Source organism: Colius striatus, chromosome 10 (assembly GCF_028858725.1).
Source record: "Colius striatus isolate bColStr4 chromosome 10, bColStr4.1.hap1, whole genome shotgun sequence".
Lineage (NCBI taxonomy): Eukaryota > Metazoa > Chordata > Aves > Coliiformes > Coliidae > Colius > Colius striatus.
In genome coordinates, this window is record NC_084768.1 from 9,480,982 (window position 1) to 9,506,053 (window position 25,072).

A 25,072-nucleotide genomic window follows, 5' to 3' on the forward strand; every position below is an offset into this window, starting at 1 on the left:
CTGATCTGATCTGGTGCTGACAATAGTCCAGAACAGAGATCTGCACAGATCCCTCCAGCAAGCACTTCTGTGATTTTGTGAACATTCACAGTTTGAGGGCAATTGTTAGCAAGTGAAAAACAAAATGTCAATACTGCACAAGACTGTTAGTGGAGTTTTATAAAACCCTTTAATTAAGGATTATTTAGAAACTTTGGTGTACAGGGAAATGGTGCCAGTGATACCAAATCAAAATGAACATGTGCAGTCTTCTTTGCACATCTCACTTGACACGTGCCACAAACCTAAACACCTACAACTATTGCATATGCTTTTGCCTTCAAGTATCCTCATTGTGAAACAAGAAATCTCAGGCTGATTTCAACACTTTCTGCCAATATCTGGCAAAGTATGATGCAACCATATCAGAGAACCACAGAAGCTGTGTTTTCATAAATGTGGGATTTAAAAATGAAATGCCCCATTGACAACATTGCATCAAGCCACTAGAGTTTCCAGCTTTTCTATTTCAAAACACAGGGCACTTTCAGGTCAAAGAAAGGCTCTACTGGAATTCTAATCATAGAATCAAGATGTGAAGAATGATACATCAAGGTTTTTAGACAAGGAAGTACATTAGTGTACTCTTAGACATTGAGGCCAGAAATACTATGGCAAAGTAACTGATTTCACTACGTGGATAGCATCAATTGCATGGGTACTTTTTCACTCAGATGAACTCTGCTACCCTATGAACCCTCCCTTCTTTATCTTACTCCTGTAGTGGTTTTAATTCTACACAAAAAAGATTGAGCACCTCGGACTCACCATAATTTCTGCAAAGGTACTGAGGACCCTGAGGGCACCAACTCCTAATGCTCTCCAACATAGCGGGAGGGCCAATCAGCTGGTCATTAACTAATTTAATATGTGTCATCTCTGTTCTCTCTTGTACCCCAGCTCATCACTGAAAATGTCTTATCAGGTCCTGATATAAGTGAGGGTATATAGAAGAGCAAGAGCCTGAGGCTATTTCATTCTACTTCCATTCCCTCTTGCCCTCTGAACCTCTCCTGGCTCTGCAGAGCTACCCCTGACCTGTATAAAGGCAACATGAACTCCAGGCAGTCCCTGAGCTGCAGATCATTTCCCTCTCTCCCTCTGATCACACGGCAATCTGTTTATAAGTGTACCAAAGGCGCACACAGCTCTACAACAACTGCACATGCCTTTACTGGGAGGGAAACTCAGACAAGGAGCACATCAACTCATCATTTGATGGGTCAGATTCAATACCGCAATTTCATACAAGCCAAAGCAGCCGCATTAAGGCTTTGTCAGGACTTTTTCAAACAGAAAAAAACCACTGCAAGCAGATAAAGGTGATTTGTAACAGAACAGCCAAGGTACAGGGTTCTGGGTTTATTTTCCTTCTTTTAATCCAGAGCAGTCTTGTGCTTAGGCATCTATTTCCTATGAGAACTGGGTTACTGGAAGTGGCTTTTATAAGCAAACAGGTAAATTCTTAAATCAACTACTGAGACTTGGAGGGACTGTGTAAGTCATAAGAGTGGTTTTGATCACATGAAGAGGTCCTAATCTGCAGAAGGTTAAAGGGCAGTGATGGTTATAACTGCCAGGAGAGCAGAGAAGGAGTAAGCATATACCAAACAGATGGCTTAGCAAAAGCAAAGAGAAACCCACAGCGTGTTTCTCCAATGTCAAAGTCATGCCCTTCTGGAAATGGCAGCCTCAGACTACCTAAAACAGCAAAATGGTTCCTTTTCAACCTCATTTTCCAGTAGTCACCTGCCCAGTGGTTACCTATGGGGTTCCTCATCTGGATGAAAAACTCCAGGTTCGAAAGCTCAGGACTGTTCATAGAAAAGAGGAGAGCTCCACACCGGTTTCCTGGAAAGGAGCTTCAACAAAGGCCTCCCAGATGCTAACAAGTGACTCAACCCAGGAACCTCCATGCTGGCCAAGGCTTCAGGGAAGGAACCACCAATGAGCAACAGCTTGGGAATGTCCATTCCTGGAGTCTCAGAGGACAGTATTATTTAATACACAGGAGCCTGGCTGGACTCAGATCAGAAGAGGCCTGTGTACCTTCCTCACACAGCACAAGTTCACTGTCTGAGCACAGCTTAAGACTGTTTTCCTCATATTGGATATCACCTCTCTGAGATAGATGACACAAATCTTATTTTGGATAGTCAGAAAACCAAGGAACATAGTAAACCCTTATGCAGTGCAATTCTTAGAGAACATTTGCTAACCAAACTCCATGGGCAGCAGCCCGTGGGATTTAACAGATAGGCCATTTCTACCTAGGGTTTTCATGGTGCACATGCTGTTTGAGTTGTTCACATGTCCTTCACATCTAGCTTTGCCTTCCATTGAGGAGAAGTAATTTCTTGTGACAGAATTTTAACATTTGTGATTAAAACACAGAGAGAATTTCCTGAATGGTGATTTCCAGCATTAAAGTTCTCTCAGCTTAGCTCAACGTATTCCAAATTCTTCAGCCCTGACCCAAAGCCGGACAGTTTTCAACAACTATACTGTCAAAACTGGAGCCTGTCCAACTACGTAGAGAGGAGCAAGCCCTGCTGCTTTCTAGGATTCATAGAGAGGACATATAGGTGCTAAAAAGTCTCTTAACTTTTCTTAGCCCTTTATGAGATACGAGTGAACTTCTGCAGCTACTACTCAGGTCTTTCCCATGCGTTTCCAAGTAGAAGACAAGTTTAATGTTCCAATCTCAAACAGTTTGAAAGGCAGTTATAAGTTTCAAAACCAGTTTAAAGATAAAAATGAACAGTTAATTTCATCACACTTCATGTCCTAAGAGTGTAAGTGATTTAAAAATAAAAGCTAGAAGCCACGAGTGTTCTGTTTGGTCCAGTGGGAGGTGATGATAATCTGCACACACTCATAACAGCACCTGGGTTATTACTTCATAAAATAAGCTTTGTGTGCTGTCCAGCAAAAAATCTGGCAAAGGGATTAATTCCAATTGGAAGCAAATAACTTCATTTGACCAGAATTAACTCTAGAAGTGTGTCTAAGATTTTAAATAACACTCCCAAGGGTAATACTATAACGATTAACATTCACTGGAAGGCATGGTTTCTATTGTGAACAAAATCCACCCAAGGACACTAAGAACATCTCAATCTGCACATTTTACTTCTACAGAGACTCTGTCTAGGGCTGTCAGATAGAAAACCTTAAAATGAAGTGAAAAAAAATCAATTGTCTGAAGCTAGGAAAGTGTCATGTCCAACTAAGAAAATAACCACGGTTATTGCAAAGTACTCTCTGTGTACACTACCATTCAAGGCAGACGAAACTTCATGAAGGTGATTTTTTTCATGCAGAAGCTCATTCCTATGAAATGCAACTCAATGCCTTACTAGCTACTGCATTTCCACAGTTGATGGTATCATTTATGTCTTTATACAGTTAGGGCTCGGTCAGCATCAATTCCATATTGAAATACTGCTACAGATCACAAGCAAGAGACCATCATTCCCTTCTGGGAACTGGTCAGAATAATTTGAGCCAAATTTTCTTCAGTGAATACCACACTATCATTAAAGAAAAAACATTATTATCTGGCAGTACTTAAGTATTATTAATGCATTATTAAACTTGGGTTATTTCCAGAAGGAAAGGAATTGCTTCAGAGCTGCACTCTACTGCCTGCTCTACTCTAATGCACATTACTTATCTGCAGATAAACTTGGGTTCTTGTTCTTTCTGTTGTCAGTAATTGTTGCCTATTCTTAATAAGTGAGATATTGCTCTCACTTCCTTTACTGAGACAATTTTCACTTTATAACCTTATCTTCCTCCAGACTTCCCAAGTATTACTTCTCTAGCCTGTCCCCAGAACAATTTCATAAGCAGTGGGTCTTTTACAGAGACTTTCCAAAACCAATAACCTTTCTCTATTTCTTGCCCACAACTCTTTGTCTGTCAAGCATGCAGCACATTTTTAATACATGTATACTATTACTGGTCACGTCTGTCTGCAACCAGTTTGGGTTTTGGAGACATTTTTTGCAGTATGTTTTATTTTCCCTATAATTATCTGCAGTGTATGTTGTCCTTCCAAATACTAGTTTAAAAATAACAAAGTATTAGTTAGGCCTGGGACATATAAGGCTGAAAGAAGTTCAGTGACGGCATTAATATGATTCATGAAGTTCCAGCAACCATGCAGAAGACCAACAAATCCAGAGTATGCACACAAAACTCAAGAGTATCTTTTGCTCCATGCCAGACATATTCAAATGACATTTCTGTCTCTGCTTGTACATTTGTCCTCAACACCACATTCATTCCCAGTTTTAATCGGAGGACAGTGAGGTTCAAAGAGACATAAAGAGATAAAAATCAGAGTGATTATCATTTTGCTTCCAAAAATTCTTGGAGAGCTAGGGAGAGACCAGACATTTCCAAAGGAAACAAAACCCCACTTGATGTGACAGGCATTACCTCCCTTCTCAGACACGCATTCTGCATTCTTCCTCAGGTCCCTCCTAACTGCTGTTTGCATCTGGCTGAGGCAAACAGCTGCTGTCCAGAGGGGTCTACACTGCAGCTGGTACTTGCTGCCTACTGCTCTTTGGCTCCCTCTCACTATACATCCAAGGTGTCTCAATGCTCCTTCTATTCCTTCTTCACTCAGTCTGTTTGCTTGGACCCTGCCCCTCTGAAGCACACATGTAACCCTCTGCTTCTTTACTTCTGGAAGGATGTTCTCACACAGGAACAAAAACTTCTAGGCATTGCAGAGTAACAACAGTGGGAAATAGCAAAGAGATCAGAGGCTTTGCTGGAAAATACTCTAAGGCATTGACAGAAATGCTGTTTAAAGAACTGCTAGCCTTTAGCTGCAATCCCCAAAAAACCCCTTCTTTTGAGCTTCCCTCTTAAACTTGGAGCTGTGTTGCTCTCGTTCATGTGCACTTTGATAATGCTAGGGTTAAGAATCATAGAATGGTAGGGTTGGAAGGGACCTTTAGAGATCATCTAGTCCAACCCCCCTGCAGAAGCAGGGTCACCTAGATCAGGTTGCAAAAAGGTAAGGCCATTTGTGCTCTATACACCAACATACATTTTAAGACTTAATTTTAGAATATTAAATTTGCTTCTGGAGGTTTTTAGACTAAGCAAGAACAGTTTTCAAATGATATCAAAAGCAACATCTTTCCCAGCTGAGTATCCAGAAGACCAGAGGGAACCCTTCTCCCCATCACCTCCCAGCCCCTCTGACAGTCAGCTTTTCCCTGTTCCCTGTCTACCAAAAGTAATCTCCAACAGGAAGCATGACAGCACCAGAAGGACTGAAAACAAAGGTTGCTTCGCTGTTTTTATAGGGACACCAGGGTTTTCTCTGACATGGAGAAAATTCACAGTCTAGTAAGAAAAGAGGGAATTCGTAGCAAAGAAGGCAGGACGTCAGACTTCATTTTCACCAGCGATACTTAGATGGAAACAGGAGGTTTACAAACTGGAATATCAAATTTGAAAGTCAAATGTGGTCATAATTTGACAGAGGCTGAATGCTGAGCTTCAGGGCATGCTGAAGCACAATCACATACACTGTTTCCTTTCTCAGGAGGCAAAGGTTGGCCTCACAGAGGAGATGGGCTAAAGGGTGACCTCTGCTTTGAAAAGGACAGATAATTTTATCATGGATACTCTGTTCTTCCCCTCAGTTATTGTCAGCATCTGTACACAATATAGGACAAGACCTTAAAATCCTAGGATTCTGGGATAAAGTAATTTTTTCTTCTCAACAGCTAAGGTCAAATTCCCCAAGGAGAAAGGGAAGTTTGAAAATCTGCATGTGAACTTGTAGCAGTTGCAAACCCACAGGACTCCAAGGTATAAATTAACTACCATGTCTTTAGGAGCAGCAGGATTATATGAGTCTGATCATTGCATTTTATCTGAATGGAAGACCAAATTACACATCACGGTCCACGGAAATCCACAAACAAAGTCAACAGCAGAAAACTTCATGTTCAGTAAAAACCACCCATTGTCAAGTGTAACAAAATAGGAGAAAAGTATATGTTAGGGTTGAATTTCTGGCTATGAAAAGTCATCTGAAGCCAACTTCTTGTAATGCAGTTTTGCCTGCAGGATACAGATTGCATTAACAGTGCTGTGAATTGCAACCTGTCTTACTCATGCTCTGAATAAATTCAACCCGTTGCCAGAACTGTGTGGGCAGCACAGCTAACTACTGTTATGTAAGAATCTCAAAGCCAGGCATTACAATCTTGCACTGTCTGAAAGTAATACACCATCCCCAATGCAATTAACACAGCACCAGCTTATCATCAACAAAAGCAAACCACAATTGAGATTTTTTTTATTCCTAGCACGTTGAGTGTTCACAGAAAGAAAGAACAGCAGTTCTGATTTCAATTTGGCTAATCACTCCAGTGAAAATTTGCTTGCAGAACTTGACAAATCCTTAAATGCTAGTTGTGGATGTTGGCTTGTAGAACCTGACATTCACATCCACAATAGCATGATTCCCTGAAGCTCTATGGTTTAAGTGTCAGGGCACTGAAGCAGAAATTACCAATTGAAATCCTGCTCCTGCTGAAGCTGGTAAAGGCTTTGCCATTGACTTCCATAGAGTCAGCATCACTCTTGCTGCAACAAATAATAACCAGAATCACCTTTTAATATCCACTTTTTTACTGTCATATATTGTAAGATATTGTATGCTTGCTGCATTAAATGTAATTGATAAACTTTGATATCAGGAGACACTTGTGTTTTGAAACAAGCAGAGAAAATAGTGAGAGGAAATGTTAGTGGCCTTCCCAAGTGAATTAAACGTTAAACTATGCTTTCATTGAGAACAGTAGTTACACTCTTAGCCTAAAAACAAGTCACTGTCTTTAATAAGCCTGGAGACATGTCATCAAAGGGTCACTGATAGAATCTTCCAGCACAGGGAAATCTAGTGCTTACTCACTGTAAGTGGTGGGGACTCTGATCCCCACCATACAAAAGCAGAACAATCTGCAGTAGCATTTATAGGCCAAAGCAAATTGGAATTGATTTGTTTTCTTCAATTACCTTTTAAATTAAGCTAACCAAGTAATTCTAGAAGCAATTTCAAGGTCTGAATATGCCATAGCAAAACAGATGCGAGCTCTGAGAGAGAACTGTTGGGGTGCCAGGCTTCAAGGAGAACTGCAGCGGCAGCCAGGTGTTTATCTCCCTGCTGACAGAGGAGTGAAATCAACAGCCTTGAATCTTGCAGCTGCTGTCCACTGAGGTTTTAGAACAGATCAAGCGGATTTGGTATCACAGACATTAAAGGGCAGAAATCAAAGCTGTTGGCAAAGTAACATACTCTCAATTCTGCCTCTCAGACCCGGGAAAGACGGAAGCAAGGTTCAACACCAACTGGAGACTGCAACATGCTTCAGCGCAGCTCCCTTCTCACAGAAGCACAGCAACGTGTTCTCAGTATCCATTGCACAGACCTCTCAGCTCTGAATGTGCTCCATAAAACAACCCAAACCAGCCCAACTTAGAGGCTGGTTCCATCTGGGGACAGCACTGGGCCTGGGTGTGAATATATACTACTGGGAATCCATATCTTGTTACATTATCAAGTGCTGAGCTTGTGCAATGCTAAACAATGGCTTCTGAAAAGTTAACAAACAATAAAAAACTAAATTAACAAGTTCACATCTCAAGAAATGAGATGATGAGGTGATGAGCCCTGTCTACGAGGGATGTTGGCTGCTGAGGCCTGGCAGAGTTGGGAGACAACACTGCCTCAGTTCAAGAATTCTTTACTCACTGTCGGTTATGTATTTCTTCTTGTTTAAAAATGCCGTTACAGATTTGCCTGGCAGTAGCCAGAGTGAAAGCCCAGCTTCTTGTACGGACTCAGTTGATTCAAATACTGTATTTTCCTCTCTCCTTCTTAAAAATAAAATCCAACTCCAAGTGTAAGTATGCAGACACACACGTCTTCCAAGGCAAGGAAAGAAAACATTAATGAGATTATGAGAAATTCAGCCTTACAGGTACCAAGCATCACCAGAGGATGATACTGTGGATACAAAGTTTGCTCCCCTACTTGCACTTTCAGAGGCCCTGGCTGAGTTCTGCTGTGTAAGAGAGGCTTGGCAAATGCTATTTTCTGGAAAATCCAAGGGACTCCGGGCACAGGGGCTGTAGTACAAGTGAGAATATGCAGAAAACACATGAAAATAAAAGTGTTATACCCCAACACGTGCACCCAGGAGAGATGTGTGGTCATGTGATGCTGCACACAGAGCAGAAACCATGGGGAGAGAGGATCCCAGAGATATCAGATGGAAGGGATCTCTGGAGACCCGGTGCTACCTCCCACTTGAGCAGGATACCAGTCACAACATCAGAACCATCCACACCCTGGATCTCTTAACTGGGTGAGTCTTGTTCTTTTGCATATGGCTGCTAACAGCTTATTAAGGGCTTGGGAGTATCTGCCTGGCAAACAGTCAAGAGAAGAGAACAAATCCTCTCATCTCCAGGCCTGGCCTTCTAACTTGGACAAGAGGAGGCAATCAGTCCTCTCTCTCAGCTCCTAATCATCAGTGAACAGGGATCTGTGGTCCAAAGAAAATGAAGTCAGTAGTCCTCAGGAGAAGGTGAAAGGGCACCTTCCCTGGCTGAGGCCCTGCTGATGACATCCCTCAGGCTGTGCAGGAGTCCCTTCTCCTGCACTTACAAAAGAATCCAAGTAAGTAATTTAAAAGTGCCTGAGGCTAGAGCTTGTCACTAGATCAGGTTTGCCCTGTTAAAAAAAACCCCATGAGGTAATGCACAGAACCGCCTTGGATTTGAGGACGTTTCATTCATAAAACAGAAATGCCAACAGCTTTGCTACCAAATAAACTTCTTAGACGGTTTAAAAAAGTCCCCAGCCTGCCCCTTGCAATACAGCAGAGCCAAGCAGTGGGGATTCTGTGGCACAAGGCACACTCTGTTTCCAAGGACAACTCTGCAAGTGGAATGAGAGCTGACAACTTCCACGTCATTAATCTGCCAGCGTAAACAGGACCTATGTACCAGGACGTGCATTCAGGTGGACTAGAGCCATGGCCACAAGCGAAGAACCAGATAAACAACATTCTGCTTTTGATTTGGGCTTTCCAGAAAAACTTTTCTAATCAATTCTCCACCCCCTTCTACTCATCCTGAGGATATGTGGGGCCTGGTGTCAGCTTTATTTGTGTTGCTAGCTGAAAGAACAGCAGAACATGCCAAGCATTTAATAACAAAATTCCAGCCTTGTGACACAATCCAGTAATCCCAAGACTGAGAACTAACCTCATATTTCTCCTCAGCATAAAACTGTAATCCTAACAAGAGCACTGCTGTTTTTATTTTGCCTGAACCTTTTCTAAAGACATGTCATCTCACAAATTCAGAAAGTTACCGTAGATCAGGTCCAACAGGGCTGTGGTAACTATGTACACATGGCCTCTACACATTGGTAAAATTACACCACCACCACCAAAGAAACTGCTAAAACTAGTTATGCTCATATGTGTGCTCTTAGATAGAACTGGTTGTACCTGCATTAGCTATTGCAGTTGCAACTGTTGGTCTCCCATCACCCTGGGACATCTCTCAGGACACTCCTATGATAAGGAGACAAATGGAGATTTGCAGGGTCCTAGGAAAACTATGGCTGGGTGTGAGCATGCATAGAACAATCCAGTATCGTGACTGCAAAATAGCAAGGCTTAGCAAGTGAAGTCCTCAGGTTCAGACCAAGGCCAAATATGCACTATAGACTATGTCTAAAAGACTATGAAGACCTCTACAAAATGAACAAAAACAACTCTTCCAGTCCTTAGTTGCTGTTTCAGTCACTGTTTGCCTTGATCATTTCCACCACCAGATCCCAAGCAGCTTCTCACTACTGCAGCTGTCCTGGCTTCAACACCACTCAGGCTTTCAGTACATCAAACACCTGGAATTCTATTTTAAAACAGCTTTTACCATCACTAACTCTGCTGCAGATGGGAGGATGGGCTCCACAAAGCTGTAGCAACAAGCCTATGCTGTATCCGTGCAGAGACAGCAGAACTGCTCATCTGTCTCAACATAAAAGTCACAAGACGGCAAAAAAATTGTGCCAGTGCGCAGAGTCCTGCACAGCTGCAACACAAAACTGCAAATTCAATTGGTTTAGGGGAAGACAGAAATAATATTATGTTAAGCCAGTAGAAATAATTTGTGCACAGGGTACATGTAGTCTCAGAAGCACAAAAGGTTTACGCACCTAGTAATTAAATATCCAGGTAACTATTCTGATTATTGAACTGCTACCATACATGAGTGTTTAACCACAAGGTCCATCAAATGTCATTCTGCCTTGCCCTGACACTACAATGTTTTCTGCAAAGCTCTCTTTCCATCCCCAACTGTGATGGGCATGTTTTGTAAAGACCACGATCTGGCCGTATCACTGTAAAGGGCACACAGACGCATCACTCGGGAAGAAACAAATTTAGCTTGAGCCTTGACTAGGACATCTTTTGTATAACAAGGAAAGACACTCAGAAACAGCCTTATGGATACATAGAAAAGGCCAGAATTGAATAACTACTACACTTACTCTGCGAAATGACACCACGTAGAACGTATCTTCCCTTCTGCGAATAGCTTCTAAAAAGTCTTGATAGCTGCTTGGAGAGGCATAATACACTTGCAGCTCATTCCCTGAGTTCCTGCTGAAATAAAGAAGGGAGGAGTGTAACTATTTTAGACAAGAAAGTTAACTTCAGTGAAACAATGACTACAAAGATCTGCTTTTCAAATGAATAGCAGCTCTTCATCCATGAGGAACATTACACACAAGAGGAAACAAAGTGGAGACAGTGGAACTACTGGGCAATTGTTGAAAGTTCAAGGTGCTTCAAAGATCTTGCTGCAGGGAACTTTTCTAGGTTTGATTGCATTTGTGCTTTTGAGGCTGGCAAAAAGCTGATTGCTAGCTCAACCTAAAGTGTTTGAAAAATTGTGATGACTTCTGGAAATAGATTTTAGCAAGTTTCAGAAGGAAATGTCATTATGAAACAAAAATCAAAACATTTAATAACTTTAACCTTTTTTTTTTAACTGATACAGATCTAAATTACTCAAATTGAAAGAAGTGAAAAGTATAAGCAGAGCTTTTCAGTTACAGTGACAACCCCATCTTCTCGCTCACACCTTTTTTTTGTGTGTCTCCGATCAACTTCTAAGATTCCCGCTTGATTTTCAACATAGACAGTGGAGCAAAAATAAGATACACACATAATTGGGGCTCATCTTTTTCATAGTTACAGAATCACAGAATGGTGGGGGTTGGAAGGGAACTATGGAGCTCATACAGCCCAATCCCCTGCTCAAGCAGGTTCCCCTTGACCAGGGGATACAGGAATATGTCCAGGCAGGTTTGGAAACCTCCAGAGAAGGAGCCTCCACATCCTCCTTGGGCAGCCTGTGCCAGGGCTCCGTAATGTAAGACAATTCTTGTCTTACACATATCAGGCATGAGAAAAAGACACTCTGTCTAAACTATTCTAAGCAAAAACACTGGTAAAATGTGCAGTTGTGGTACTTAACCACTGTTTATCTTGGAAAGGTGAGAAATTCCCAGCACGTATCACTAGCGTATATACTTCTCCAACCCCATTCAAAAATAACATATTTAATCAAATTGCAAAGCTGTACACAAACCATTAGCTGGGCTTTCAATCAGTCATTTTAATTTTTTCCCACTTTAGTAGCATACTGTCTGTCTGCAGTTTTTGTGGCAAAAGTACTGATCAAGCTATCCCTCCCAAGCCGTCTCCTGCTGACCCAGATTTTAAACTATGGTGGCTGGCTTAGATTATTTTGGTATGTTTCTAAAATATACATAACTATGCATCCCAAACAAGGCACAAATCTATCATCAAGTGATTGTCTTGAGCAGAAGTAATAGTAGACTGTCATTATCTCCTCTCTTGCTGCTAATATAGTTCTGTTGCAATCAGAGGACTGTGGCTGCCAAGCCAGTTGCCCTTTAACAGGATTGGGGGTTTAAGTCCTTGGGGGGATCAAGAGCAGGCAGCTCTACCCTATGCATCCTCTTCAGCAGAACTATGCAAGCGAGGAATTGGATCCCATCCTTCACAGGCAGGAAACAAAGATCTGAGCTAATTTGAGCTTGATTACTCATTCATGAAAACATGTAGGCCCACCAAACCACCCCTGAGATTCAGCACTGAAGTTTTACTGAGATAAAAGGCATCACGCCCACTCATTGCTCAGTAAAACACATCCTGAACAACTGAAGCAGGTCCCACGGATCCGTTTGCCCGCCCACACTCAAGAAGATACAGCTAGACCTAAAAAACAGCTCTTTATAATTCTAAATCCAGCCATGGGAGAAAGTTGTTCCAAAGCACTTGGAAACTGCTGGGCCCTTACAAGGCTCTCCAGGGTCTATCACCAGTCCCAAATTCCATGTGATGCCAGTAATCCATCACGCTTACCTTTGGGCACTTAAAATACCCACTGTGGACTCCTGTGTGAAAAGAAAGGGGGAACTGAAGACCTGAAAACAGGTGCAAAGTTACCAGATGTTTCAGTAATAATTTCAAAGTCTGCTCTGTCATGCAATACAGAGCACTATAATGTTGTATACATGCTTGTTTTAAGAAGGAATGAGGTTTTGGACTCAGTGCTTTATGCACCAAGAAGCACAATTTCAACAGTCTAAATTTAGAAACTTAAATAACTGGAGAGTCCCAGTCTCATATCTAGAGCCTTAAATACACACTTGCAGAAATTACCTTTGAAGAAAGTCAAAAAGACTGAAGAGAGCTGGGGGCAGTTAATGGTTTTCTTTAAAGTCATCTTGATTTTGATGTCTCTCCTCTGCTTTGACTTCACTGCAATACCTTTCAATTGATCTATTTTATTTTTTGAGTCCAGGACCAACGTGATAATGCCAGTATCATTAGTGCTCCTGTTCAAGGACTCAGGTCACCAACAAGGGTGTTCTAGAAGGTAAAGGTCACTCAATTTCCACTCACAGTGCTAGCACTAAAACGTAAAAGCCTTGACTCACTCCACAAAAAGGCACTTGAATCTTTAATAAAAGCTTCAGGACTACCTATAAACATTTACATTATTTACCAGGAAACCTAAAAGTTGTTTAGTTTTTGGTTTTACACATTGTCAGAGACTCTAGTTCCTTAACAGCTCTCTATAGGCAATGCCTCAGGAGTAGTATCAATGACAACACAGAATAAACAGCACCCTTCCAGTTCTCCCAACTGATGAGGCACAAGCACTGCAGCAAGGAGTTGAAGTGCTGGCAGGCAAGCTGAATTGCAAGCCAGTAGGGTATCTTGGGGGCAACTGCATACTGAGCTGCATGAGACTACATGGGACTAGATCTCCAGAGGTCCTTTACAACCTATATCACCCTGTGATTCTGTGATTTCATGGAGCATCTAATAGCTGATGGCCTTGTGAGGAACTAGAAGTCTGTTCTATGTTCTTAGCAGTTCCAGGACAGTCATAGCATGCAGCTGCCATGACTCACTGGTCCTGTTCATTTCAACATCATTCATACCCCCTCAAAAAATAACCTTCCTTCCTTCTGAGCACAGATTACTCCACACAGAGCTGCATGATGCTGCAGGCTGTTTCTCATAATCCAGATTATTTTCTTTTGAAGAGTAATGCAGGCATATAAACTGCTTTATGCCATGAGGCTTGTTTGTTCAGTCTCCAGTTAAAACAGACATCCTTCAGCTGCCTGTAGAACTAAAGATGTTTTTTTTTAATTAGTCAAGACATATAAAAATTTGGCAGCTTGGTTTCCATAACATTTGCCTGCAGCTTGCTGATTTCTCCCAGGCTGACCCTATTTTCAGAACAGCAATGCAAATGGAAGGGCCACAGCTGCCTTACTTTCCATGGCAGCATTTCAGGTACTCTCAACAAAACTCTCACTTCATACTCCATTCTGCTTACTCTGTCACTTCAAAGAGGAAAACCTTTCAAATATTGTCACAGAGAGTTCAGGACAGAGAATTTTCATTTCATTCGGCTTTTTACTCCAGTTCTGTCCGCAAGGCAGAGGGATAGGATAGGTATATGGGATGGGGGAGGACAGGGGAGATCAGGAAACTTTTGAGTTATTATGTTCTAGTCATTAGGGAAAATCAGGAGATGAAGACAAATGACACAAGTAAGATGTAACGATATATTGCCAAATTACTATATATATAATGGCTCTAATCTTGAAGGTAGCAAGGAAAACCTTTGTCTTACCAGACTCTTTGAAACCTCCTTATGAACTGCTGGTGTTCCTCTTGATATTTCCAAGACAATTCCCCCTTTATTATTCCCTAACAATTCAAACCTGTTTCAGAAGGGACTCTGTACAGTAAAGCTTTTCTTAAGACTCATTGGTAGAAAGACTCCAGAGGAGCAGAGCTGGGATACAGGGGTTTCTTGAAATGTATTTGGATCATTAGAGGATGATATTTGCTACAGGACAAAAAGTACACTAACACATGTAGCTATCACCTGGCTTAAGAATCCTGACAAGAGGTGAAAAATGGCACTTTCTACAAGCTGTTGGTGAAAAATTGTATCATTAAGTAGAAAGCAATAACAAAGCAGTCTTTCTGCTTTACCTGAGGCTGGTGTCTCTGTAAGGCACGGCCATTAGCTGGGAATCTGCCTTCTCACTGAGGGAGCTCTGAAAAATGGGAAAAAAACCAAAATGATGACACAAAGTGGAAAGAAGGTAAGAGTTTCCTTGCTTTGGCACTACTTAAAACATGATGCACATCTGTAGCAAAGTGTGAATATATACAGAGGTGCAGAGGTTAATCAGTGGCTGCACAATAACTGTACATTTTCTCACTTGTGAAACACAACTATCTGAACTGAACTGGCCATCAATTGAGAGGGAAACACAAAAAGCATATCTGTTTTAATACAGCCAAATTTGAAGTCCCCCACTCAGAGACAAAGGAGGGAGGCTGGCACCATACACAGTAATTACACACAGTGTGTCATCCAACTGTAAAATTGGCTATCAGTGGTGCCAGGTTGCAGAATTCTGAGGTCACATCCACGTTGTACCACTGCCAAAATATACTGCTCACAACACACTTTTGGCATCTGAAACATTAGAAACACCTGAAAATGCCCTGCTTAAATGTTCTACCATTCTCCTTTGGACACCAGTGAGAAAGTATAATGTTCAATGTATATTATTCTGTACAAATATATAGTATTGAATATATATGTTATATATATGAATATGTTAAAAGAATATATCTATTCAATATTTTCTCCTCTAGAAAAGTGTGGTATTTCCCACATTGTTAAGTCCAATTCCTTTTATGGCTGTTACTAGCTCTTAATCAAATGAAACACTTTGAAAATTCATGGTCTTAATTTCATCCTCACTCTTGGTATGGCATGTAGATGAAAAGGGATTTTAAGAAATAGGAGCAGAAATCTCGTAATTCTGTAGTCTTACCAAAAACATGAACTAGCAGAGAGATTAAAAAAATGAAATACAAATATTTAAACAAACCAATCAGCTGTGTCCCTTAACCATGAGCCAGATGAAGGTGCTGCAGGTTATATTTCTCTCTAGTAATCAACAGTTTATCCTTACATAGCCTTACAGAGAAGTTATAAAAGTCATTTTGGAAAACTCTCGACATATTTTGATGACTGTTATAAAAAAAAATTAAAAACCTTTAGCCTGAATTCAAGAGCAAGAATGGATGACCTTTGACAACATAATAATTGACCAAACCCAGCAATTTGAAATGGGAAGCGTTGGGTACCCTAATTACAGGCAACATTGCTACTTTTGTCTATAATGACAAGGGCAGACAAGTAAGAGAGAATATTTTGTTATGTTGTCTAAAATTATCTTGTCATTCTTTTGACTCACCAGCATAAACCTGCCTACCTGCATAACCCTGGCTTTCTGCTGTTGGTTATTTGACAACCTTCTAGACCTTGTGCGTTCCACTTCATGTCTATGAACCCATCCTCGGAGTTCATGATTCAGCCTAGAAAAAGCCACAGCGTTAACAGATGTTTCAAATAACAGTGGCAGAATCTTTTAATGTTAGAAAGTAGTTTAACTGTAAGGATAAAAGCGGCTACAGTATGTTCTTTTGCCCAACAAACACTAATTCTGAAATTACTGGAAGGAATAATAAAATGTAAAATCCAAAGTTGATCAGTTCAAGACCGAATATTGTTTAAGAAGGCTAAAATACAGCAAATAAATTTGAGAGAAGGAATAGACAAAGCAGAATGGAGATAAGCTTAGTGATGCACTTGGATCTTTGGAAGAAGTTGAGGTAGGTGTTCTACCAGTGAAACACCTGCAATGTCAGGTTAAGTCTGCTTTTCTCAAGAAGCTGAAGAGACCATCTTCTTTGTATTTCAGATGGAACAGGCTTTTAGCTGGACTTGATTTCCATATTGTGAGCATTTCTACATATGTAGTGATTTTTTCTTTCAAGGCAGGAAAAACCTCAAGGCAATTTAGAAAATTATTTTTGAGTTATTGCTAAATGACCACTGTGAAAATTGAGTGAAAATCCTTACTAAAACCATCAAAAGATGACAATGATCCAAGTCAACCTCTTGTCTCCGTGGTACACACTGGACAGTGTAGGCACTTATAGAGGCACTAATCACATACTGGATTAGCACTATAAATGGATAGTAACATATCCAGAGCTGACTGCTCAGTAGCAGTCACCCAATACACAATTTATATCTAAACTCCTAATAAAAGCTTCAATGCTCAGAAAAGGTCGTTAGCTCACCTGAGCGACTCTGTCCGGTTGATCAAGGGCCGACAAGGGGGTGGTGGTGGTGAAATATATAACAGTGGTTCTTCTGAGACTATCATCAGTGCTTTGTTATCAGATACAGAATGATCATACCTGGGAAAAAAAGATAATAAAATACCAAGAAATCCTTTAAAAGAGTTTTTCACGAGCCTTTGACAGGACCCAGAGAATAAGCGGTACCACCAGCAAACCTACAAGGCTACGGCTGCTCCTGTGGGACCTTTTAAGCAGGTGAATAACAATTTCTATCAAACATCCAGTGGTCTCAGTCAATCCCCCAAAGGGGTCTGAGAGCACTCAACAGACAGCTGAGCATTAGCAGATGTTGGATCTTGTCCCAAAAAGCGCCAGACACTGAAAGAAAATGTAGCCTGTAGAATATTCCTCACAATATGTAAACTATGAGATCTCTGCAGAGGCAACTTTCTCTTTCATTCCAGAGCTGTGCAAGATTTGCTACAGAAATACTAAGTTTATTAGCCAGTAAAATCATGCAGATGTAAAGACCATAAGCTATATGACAATGGAGCAGCCACAGACTATATTACAAGTGAGTGGAGAGAATTTATACCTCAAATAGTCTCCAGAGGTTAGCTTGGCTTTGATATGAAATGAAAAAGAGCATGTATTTCAATACCAAAATCCACAGCACTCTCAGTAACAAAGCAAAGACTATAACATTCCTTTCTCCTGGTTATCTGTGCCTCCTTAACTACTTATGACCAAATCAGCTTATGAAAGCCTTATTCACCTTTCCCTCCCTTTCTCTCCATCTTTATGCCTGTTTACTGCATCTAAAACTGATAAAGACTGCAGCAAAGAGCTCACAGCTTGCCAAAATTACAGAGTAAAAGATGCAGAGAAAAGAAGGAGGTACAGACGCTAGAATATCCTCCTAAGAGAACCACTCCACTATTACATGGCATAAGTCATGGTCTGAAATGTGTCACACAGGACAAAAAGCCTCACCATGGCTACAGCCTTAAAAATCTCTTAATTTATTGCTTTCCTTCCGCATGGCAAAATATGTTAGGGCTCTCTGCACATCTGTGCCTGGCTTTGTTCAATCAGCCAAAACACTCTACTGGAAAGGGACGATCTGGTAGGATAAATCTTGTAAGGGGAAAACATGAGCTGCATTAGCCAGACTTCAATCTGGAGACAATTATATGTTCACTTAGGCACTTGAATGCTAGAGACCTAGGAAGCCTGAAAGCAACTATATAATTAAATAATGGGTAAGCATAAGGACAGGCTCTGACATTTCTAAAGAAGTACAGTGCAAAGCTCAGAGTGTGTCCTTAATTGTGAACCTCTCTAGACTTCTCTTCGGAAAATAAATACTCCATCTTGAAAAGTAAGAAGAGATAGATAATATGACAAATACTCATAATATTCATAAATATTCAAGCTAAAATAAAAATCAGGGGGAAAAGCAGACAGATGAAGAACTAAGGTAATGAAAAGCTTCATGAGATACCACTGTTTATATGCTCTCTTCCACCACACTGTCCCTAACACCATCCAGCACAGCCACGTGTACTCTTGTGAAGTTCTATGCATTGGGTAATCTCGGAGATAAACCATTACATATTCATTTGAAAAGCAACCTGGTAAACTTTGTTAAATAATACAAAAATAAGAGAGATCAGCTTTCTAAACACTGTTTGTAAACTCAGTTGCTCTATAAGGGCAGCAATAACTGGCCAAAAAGGTTAGCAAATGGAAGGGCAGTGAGATCTACAAGCATCATTGCACTCTGCTACTTAAAATACACGAAAGGTTTGCATCTCACCTATTACTCTTCTCAGGAATGATGTCCCCAGGTAACTTCTGAGCTGTGCTGGATTCCTGGCGAGCTGAGAACTCCAGAAGATTCCTGGTCCGATGGTTGGAACTTGCAGTGGAATCAGCTCCATTGGGATCTTTTTCAAATACACTGGAAAAATATAATAACCATAGCAAAACATAGCACATATATAAATATATACACATATATAGAAACATATATATACAAGACACTTCACTGTAAGGTGTTACTCTGGCTGCTGCCATGTTACATGGATAAGAGTCATGTCATAGGTAATGTAAAAACATCATGTCTTATGTCATTATATTGTCATTCAAAGCATTAGTAGACTGAAAAGCAATTCCATTCCCTTCACTTTTAATTGTTTAAAGGATTCTCGATGCTCTGGTTTTCATGTTCCTCTGTAAGCTTCACCCAATGAAACTGTGAGATTGCATCCTAGTTCAGAAGGGTGAACTACAAGTCAGAAATCTTGAAAGCACAAAAGCAGTCCTTCAATATATTCTCTTCAGAGGCTAGCTTCACTCTCTCATACACATGGTTGCCTCCTGAAACAGGTATCTTTACCAAATCAACTCCTAATCTGCTTACTTGACAACAGCAGAGTACCACCAGCAGCAACACAGGGAAAAGACAGAAATATAAGATCCTGGGATGCCAACAAGAACTTTGCCATGCTGAGAACATGTTTTAATTCACGTCTCACCTCTGCTGTGTAGCAGAGCTTAAACTCTGCAGGGGAAGATATCATTTTTCTATTTGTTACATGGCAGCACTTTGCAACAGGCAAGGAATACAAATGGTAATAACAGAAGAGGACAAGAACTAGCAATAAGGGCAGACTAAGTACTTCACAACTAAGCAGAAGGCACTCAGACATAGCTGCCTGGTGATCCCCTCTCTTTTGCCAAGACATTTGCTCTCCTGTTAGCAGTAACCCAGGTCTCCCTGTGAGTGATTGTGTCACATCCTGCAGCACCCGAGCCAGGGCAATCCCAGTCCCAGGCTGATGTTGCTTGGACTGTCTCCTCTCCTTCAAGTTTCCAGGCAGCAGCACAGAATCAGGGCAGCAGAAATGCTACAGGCTCTGTTTTCACTAGTGACAGTGGGTAGAAAAGTACTTGCAGAGTGTCTCTACCGTATACATACAGGAGCATTCAAAAGTCTCCTTGCTTCTGCTGCACAGCATGGAAAGCTGGGTGGTTTATTCACAACCTCATAGATCAGGCAACGCCAGGCCATCCAATTTCACAGAAACAATCTCTGCTATCTACTATATTTTATGAGATAATGTTTCCCCTCTTCCAACGAAAGCATCAGCACAGTTGGCAGTATCTCTAGCCCAGAAACAGAGTTCAAAAGAAAGGCAGATGCTTAAAGGGATGCCACACGTTCCTGCTGCAAGACACTCATCTGTGAAACGTCTCTGCTCTACCCACTTTGGTGCCATGGCAGCTAACAGTATATGGAAGCTTATTCCTGAAACCAACAATATCTATCAGAAGATGTGAAAGCTATCCCATTTTGCCATCCTTACAGATGTAAACCACAGCGCCCACTTCTGAGAATGGGGGCAGCAACTTGAGGACAAAACATGGTATTACTTGTGGTATTTATTCCAATGCCCATTCCTTTATCAAGATTGTTATTTTCCACAAAATGCTTATTTTGAAGCAGGACTAACAGCAATTTCTGCCTTAAGCTACAAGGGTAACATTTGCCTTCCCTTTCCCATGAATTTTTTGGGGACCATGAAGATGATGAAAAGCTTCTTTCTCAAAGTCTCAAATATCTAAAAAAAAAAAAATTAAAAAATCCCCTTCCTTACTCCTTTGGTTTGTGGCAATAACCCAAAACCAAAAGAACTTTCATTCTGAATAAACAAAACCCCTGCAATTTGAAATAGTGCCCCGCTTCCACCTTCCAGTTACTTGGGGAGTTTTGTTAGTTTTTTCCCTATCCAAATAGAAGACGTTGTTCCATTGGATCATTTGTTCCTCCTTCTTTCTCCCAGGAGAAGTCACTTGTGGAGTTTGTAAATAGGGCTCCATCTTCAGGTAACAGATAGGAGAGGACATGCAGGTGTCTTATATTCTTGGACTTCTCAAAGACTTTTCCTTGCCAAGTGGGTATTTGAGGATATGACACAGGATACCAGAAATATCCTTCCTTTGACATCTCAAATTGGGGGGAAAAGCATGACTTAGGACAAAAAAAATCCCTTTAGCAGTTGGGATGAAGGATGAATCTCTCCTGCATTGCCACATCCACCACTAAACCATGTCCCCAGCTGCCACATCTACACATCTTTTAAATACCCCCAGAGATGGTGACTCCACAGCTTCCCTGGACAACCATGACATTGAAGATGAAGTCAATATTGAGCATTTCAAAACATTGTGTAGAAGACGCTAGAAATAGTGAAAAAGAAAGGTAGATGATCCCATTCAGAGGGAAAAAAGCTTCTGAAAAGCAGTATTTTTAGCTAAAATACTGATAGTTGCTTGAAAAAAAGTGTTTTATTACAAGAGATGGTAAAAGCAGGGGCAATTTTTTTATTCTATTGAGCTACAAGATGAGGAGTTAGAAAGGAAAGAGAATTTAGGAGTATCTGCCCTGAGCAACTCCTACTTTGCAGGAATTGAGTTACTGCCCCACATGAAAAGACAAGAAAGACTGAAGCTGAGAAATGGCTTTACGGGACAAGACAAACAGTTTTAAGTTGGAAGCTGAAACCTTTTCTGTTTGGCCACACCTGGGGCAACTACCAAGCCTTTGCAGCCTGCATATGGACATCGTAGATATTGTGAGCATTAAACAGTTTTCACATAACCATAAACTCCCTGTCCAAGCTGTCTGAGGTACCAGCTTGTTTGAGATGCAAAACCAGACTCAAGGGAAAAAAAGACAGAACCACTAAATTCTTCATGCAGATGTTTGTTCAGAGTGAAGATAAATTTGATTATAGGAAGAAAAGAAAAGCAACACCCCTGTCATAGTTTCTCCAGGCATTGAAATAACACCTGATATTTTAGCTGCAGTTTTACTTCTTTGATTTGAATGTCAGTTTGATAAATGTGAAAGCAAGTCTTGCCAGGAGCCCAAACTAAATTTCATTTGTACTTCTGGCTGTGCGTGCTTCAAGTTTTGAAAACTGACATTTAGGTTGTACAGTAATTTGCAGATGAAAGCCAACAGTGATATCATACCAAAGAGTTTTCTGGGGACAAAACCATCTCTGAATATGAGCTGGGATGTTTCCAACAGACTAAGTTGACGCTGCAAGGAGACACCAACTGAGGACCTGGTCGTCTTCCTAACTGATTCCAGACGAGGCTGCCACAGCGCCAAACACACTCTGGAAAGTATTTCTCGTTTCTTACTGCTGATGAGGGCACCATCTGCTGCCAGCAAGGCACTTGCTTCTCCTGCCAGGCTGCTCCAGAGCTACCCTCTGCCAGGGTCAGAGAGAGGCTCGCAAGACAGGTCTGGCCTCTTTCCTCTGCTGGGGAGGATGTTTTGCTCTCTTTAAAAAACAATTTGTTTTTAATAAAGTTATTAGAAAAGCAAGCAAGAAAACATCATCACCCAGAGCATTTCTGTTTGCTTAACAAACTATATACAGTTATTTGGAATAGGGATGCCTTTTATTGTTAAAAGTTTGGACAGGCCTGATGCAAACCGTTTCAACTGAAGTGCTCACTCTGGGCAAAAGCTCTCTGTACCTCACTGCCAGCCTGGCAGAAGAATGCATGGAGAAAAAGGTAAGTTCTCAGTGAATGCATCTGGCATTCTGCACAAGCTCTGCAACTGCACCAGCGACAGCAGGAGAAGGCAAACGAGCACAGCCAGGCCAAGGCACAACTCTGCCAAGATGAACATGTGGCTGTGATCAGTAAAGGAAGGAGGAAGGAATTACTTCCTGCTCCTGCAGTTGTAGTTTGTAAGAAAATCAAGGGTATTCGGTTTTACTCAAGCACTAACCCATCAAGAGAGGTTCTGAAAGGTCTGGAACCTGAACCCAAGTCCAAATTACTCAGACTGTCCTTTCCCTCTAGATTTCTCTCACTTTCTTCAAGGAGAAACTGCAACACAAAACCAAAGTGTGCTACAGAAGCAGTTTTCTAGCTCTGGCCTATCTCCAACACAAATGTATACTCAGCTCAGCATTGAAGTGTATTCTTTCAGTGTCACAAATATTAAGTAAGTTTCCTGCACCAGAAGTGTTAAGAGCCAGAAATGTCTTCTACAGCTTCTACTGTTTTTGCTAAAACACTCACTTTTTTGCTAAAACTCCTCCTTCCTTGGCAGGCAGAAGGAGCTGGTTAACATGGCACTGCTGCATGCCTCTTGTACTGATCTAATAGTTTTCTCTTCACATTTCACCAGTTCCTCTCTACTGCTGTGTAAGAAATTAACAGCCCTTTGATTCTCATTGTTTGTATCTATCTTTGTCAGCACACTTCAGCCATACAATCACACTTAATCTATTAACCTCCTGAAGATACATGGAAGGCTATTGAGGCGTGCAAATAGAGAAACAATCCTCTTCAGTTCTTTAATGAATGCAAGAAAGACCAGGATTGGACAGAGTAAGAAACTCATTCAGTTGTACAGCCCACAATTTGTGGTTTTCTACTCTCAGAACATCTTTTTGAGATGCTTCAAAGCAGTCAGCTCAAGTTTAAACACTAACCCCTAATTCTTTCAGAAGCGCTGCTTCATTTGCTACAGCCTACAACAACAGCAGACAAATCAATACCTCTGAGCTAGCCAGGCTGGTGTCTTTGCAGATTGCTCAGTGGATCTAAAGTTTCAATAGATTGTTAAGTTTCCAGGATAGTCCTGGAAAGTAGAGAAAAGCCCATCAGGACACTTTGGAGAGGAGCTGCAATGAAGTCTCTACAGAAAGCCAGCAATTCTAGCACAGCTGCTGTAGGTCAAGAGGACACAAGAGATTTGGAAGCAGCAGCTTTATTTATTAGCCCCATCAGCCATCCTCCACCACAAATACAGCTTAAGAATTTTTTGTTACATCATGAAGTCTATTTTCCAGTTTGAAAGGGATTCTAGCCACACAGAGGTGGACAACTTGTAAGAAAAACCCCCTAAATTAATTAAAAAAGCTCAACACACCACCTTAGCAAATCTCTTTGCACATTTGCCTTCTTTTATCTTTGTTTTCTGTCCACTAAATATCTGAAATGGTAGGTAGGACACATTCTATCAGGCTAACATCTTTATAAATGCTCTAAGACCATTGTTAAACGTTGACCACCACTTAAGCTTGAGTAGACTGATTAGGGGGCAAAATATAACTAGCTGAACAGTTTTCACAGCCAAGAAAATAATGGTAGGGCCATTAGCAATTATGTGGCTTACATGCTTTGCTGCTGCTGCCCCAAGAAGCAGAGATGTAGAGAATTTACCTTTCACTTCTTCGTTCACCCTTCCCTACTCATGTATGTTACTTGGGTAGTTTCCCGCAAGTATTTTACTATCACACGTAGGACTTGCATAAGAAAACCTCCAAACACACAAGCCAATTTGTTTTCAAATTGGAACAGAAAGAGAAACAAAACAGTTTTCCCAAAATAAATGCCTGGATTGTTTAGACTAGAAGAGATGCTTGTTCAACACATCTTCAGATCAGGTTACTGGTCAGGCACACTCTAACACAAATGTGGAACTTACATATCAAAAAAATGAAAAAGGCATCTAAGAATTTTAATAGTTTGAAAATTTTCAGCTTTCCTGTTGTAAACAATAAAAATGCACAGCTAGTTAGATTGCCAGAAGCTGGCAGCCTTTCAGGGATGCCATGCCAGCTGAGTGTAGCTGTGCTGACATGGGCTCTCACACAATGCAAGTGCAAAGGCAGGAGTCATGGCCTCCCACAGATGGATACCTGCCTCCTGATGCTGTGGTTCCAGCTCCCAAACCTGCTGCATGCCAAGGTTTGTGTGCTCACTGCCTGTTGTGCAAATACTGTGAGTTGCCAATTCCCATCTTGCATCTCATGATATGTTAGACTGAGACAAAGGGGAGGCCTTTGCAAGGAATTAAATCCAAGTGTACCCTTTTCCCTTCATACACCTCACCAATCATTCCTAAATAATATTAAAATGAAGTTTTTTTAGATGCTAAATCCTGATACAAATAATTCACAAAGATTAGAGAAGAGTTCATTGACACACATATTGGAAATTCCTGGGTGCCTTTCTTCTGGTGTACAGCAAATGGATAAAACAGAAACTGACACAAACAGGATTTCTGCTGAATTACTTCTGCTTGTAATAACTGAAACTTTTAGCTTTCTATATAAAATACCAACTAATCCAAAAGA

At 41.0% G+C, this 25,072-nt stretch overlaps 1 protein-coding gene across 3 annotated transcripts in view; it reads right to left on the reverse strand.

The window, feature by feature from the left end:
- ATF6 (activating transcription factor 6) overlaps positions 1-25,072 on the reverse strand; it is a 73,751-nt gene that overhangs the window by 32,702 nt on the left and 15,977 nt on the right. For 2 of the 3 annotated variants that reach the window (XR_009819397.1, XM_062004308.1), the window contains exons 10-14: positions 18,712-18,855; positions 16,890-17,009; positions 16,016-16,118; positions 14,715-14,779; positions 10,649-10,763 (exon numbers count right to left, since the gene is read on the reverse strand). Coding sequence is in view for 2 of the 3 variants with exons in the window: in XM_062004308.1 (XP_061860292.1) it covers positions 10,649-10,763; positions 14,715-14,779; positions 16,016-16,118; positions 16,890-17,009; positions 18,712-18,855 (547 nt within the window). In the remaining variant the exon portion in view is untranslated. The remainder of the gene's footprint in view (positions 1-10,648; positions 10,764-14,714; positions 14,780-16,015; positions 16,119-16,889; positions 17,010-18,711; positions 18,856-25,072) is intronic. The other variant, XM_062004309.1, reaches the window with a different exon arrangement.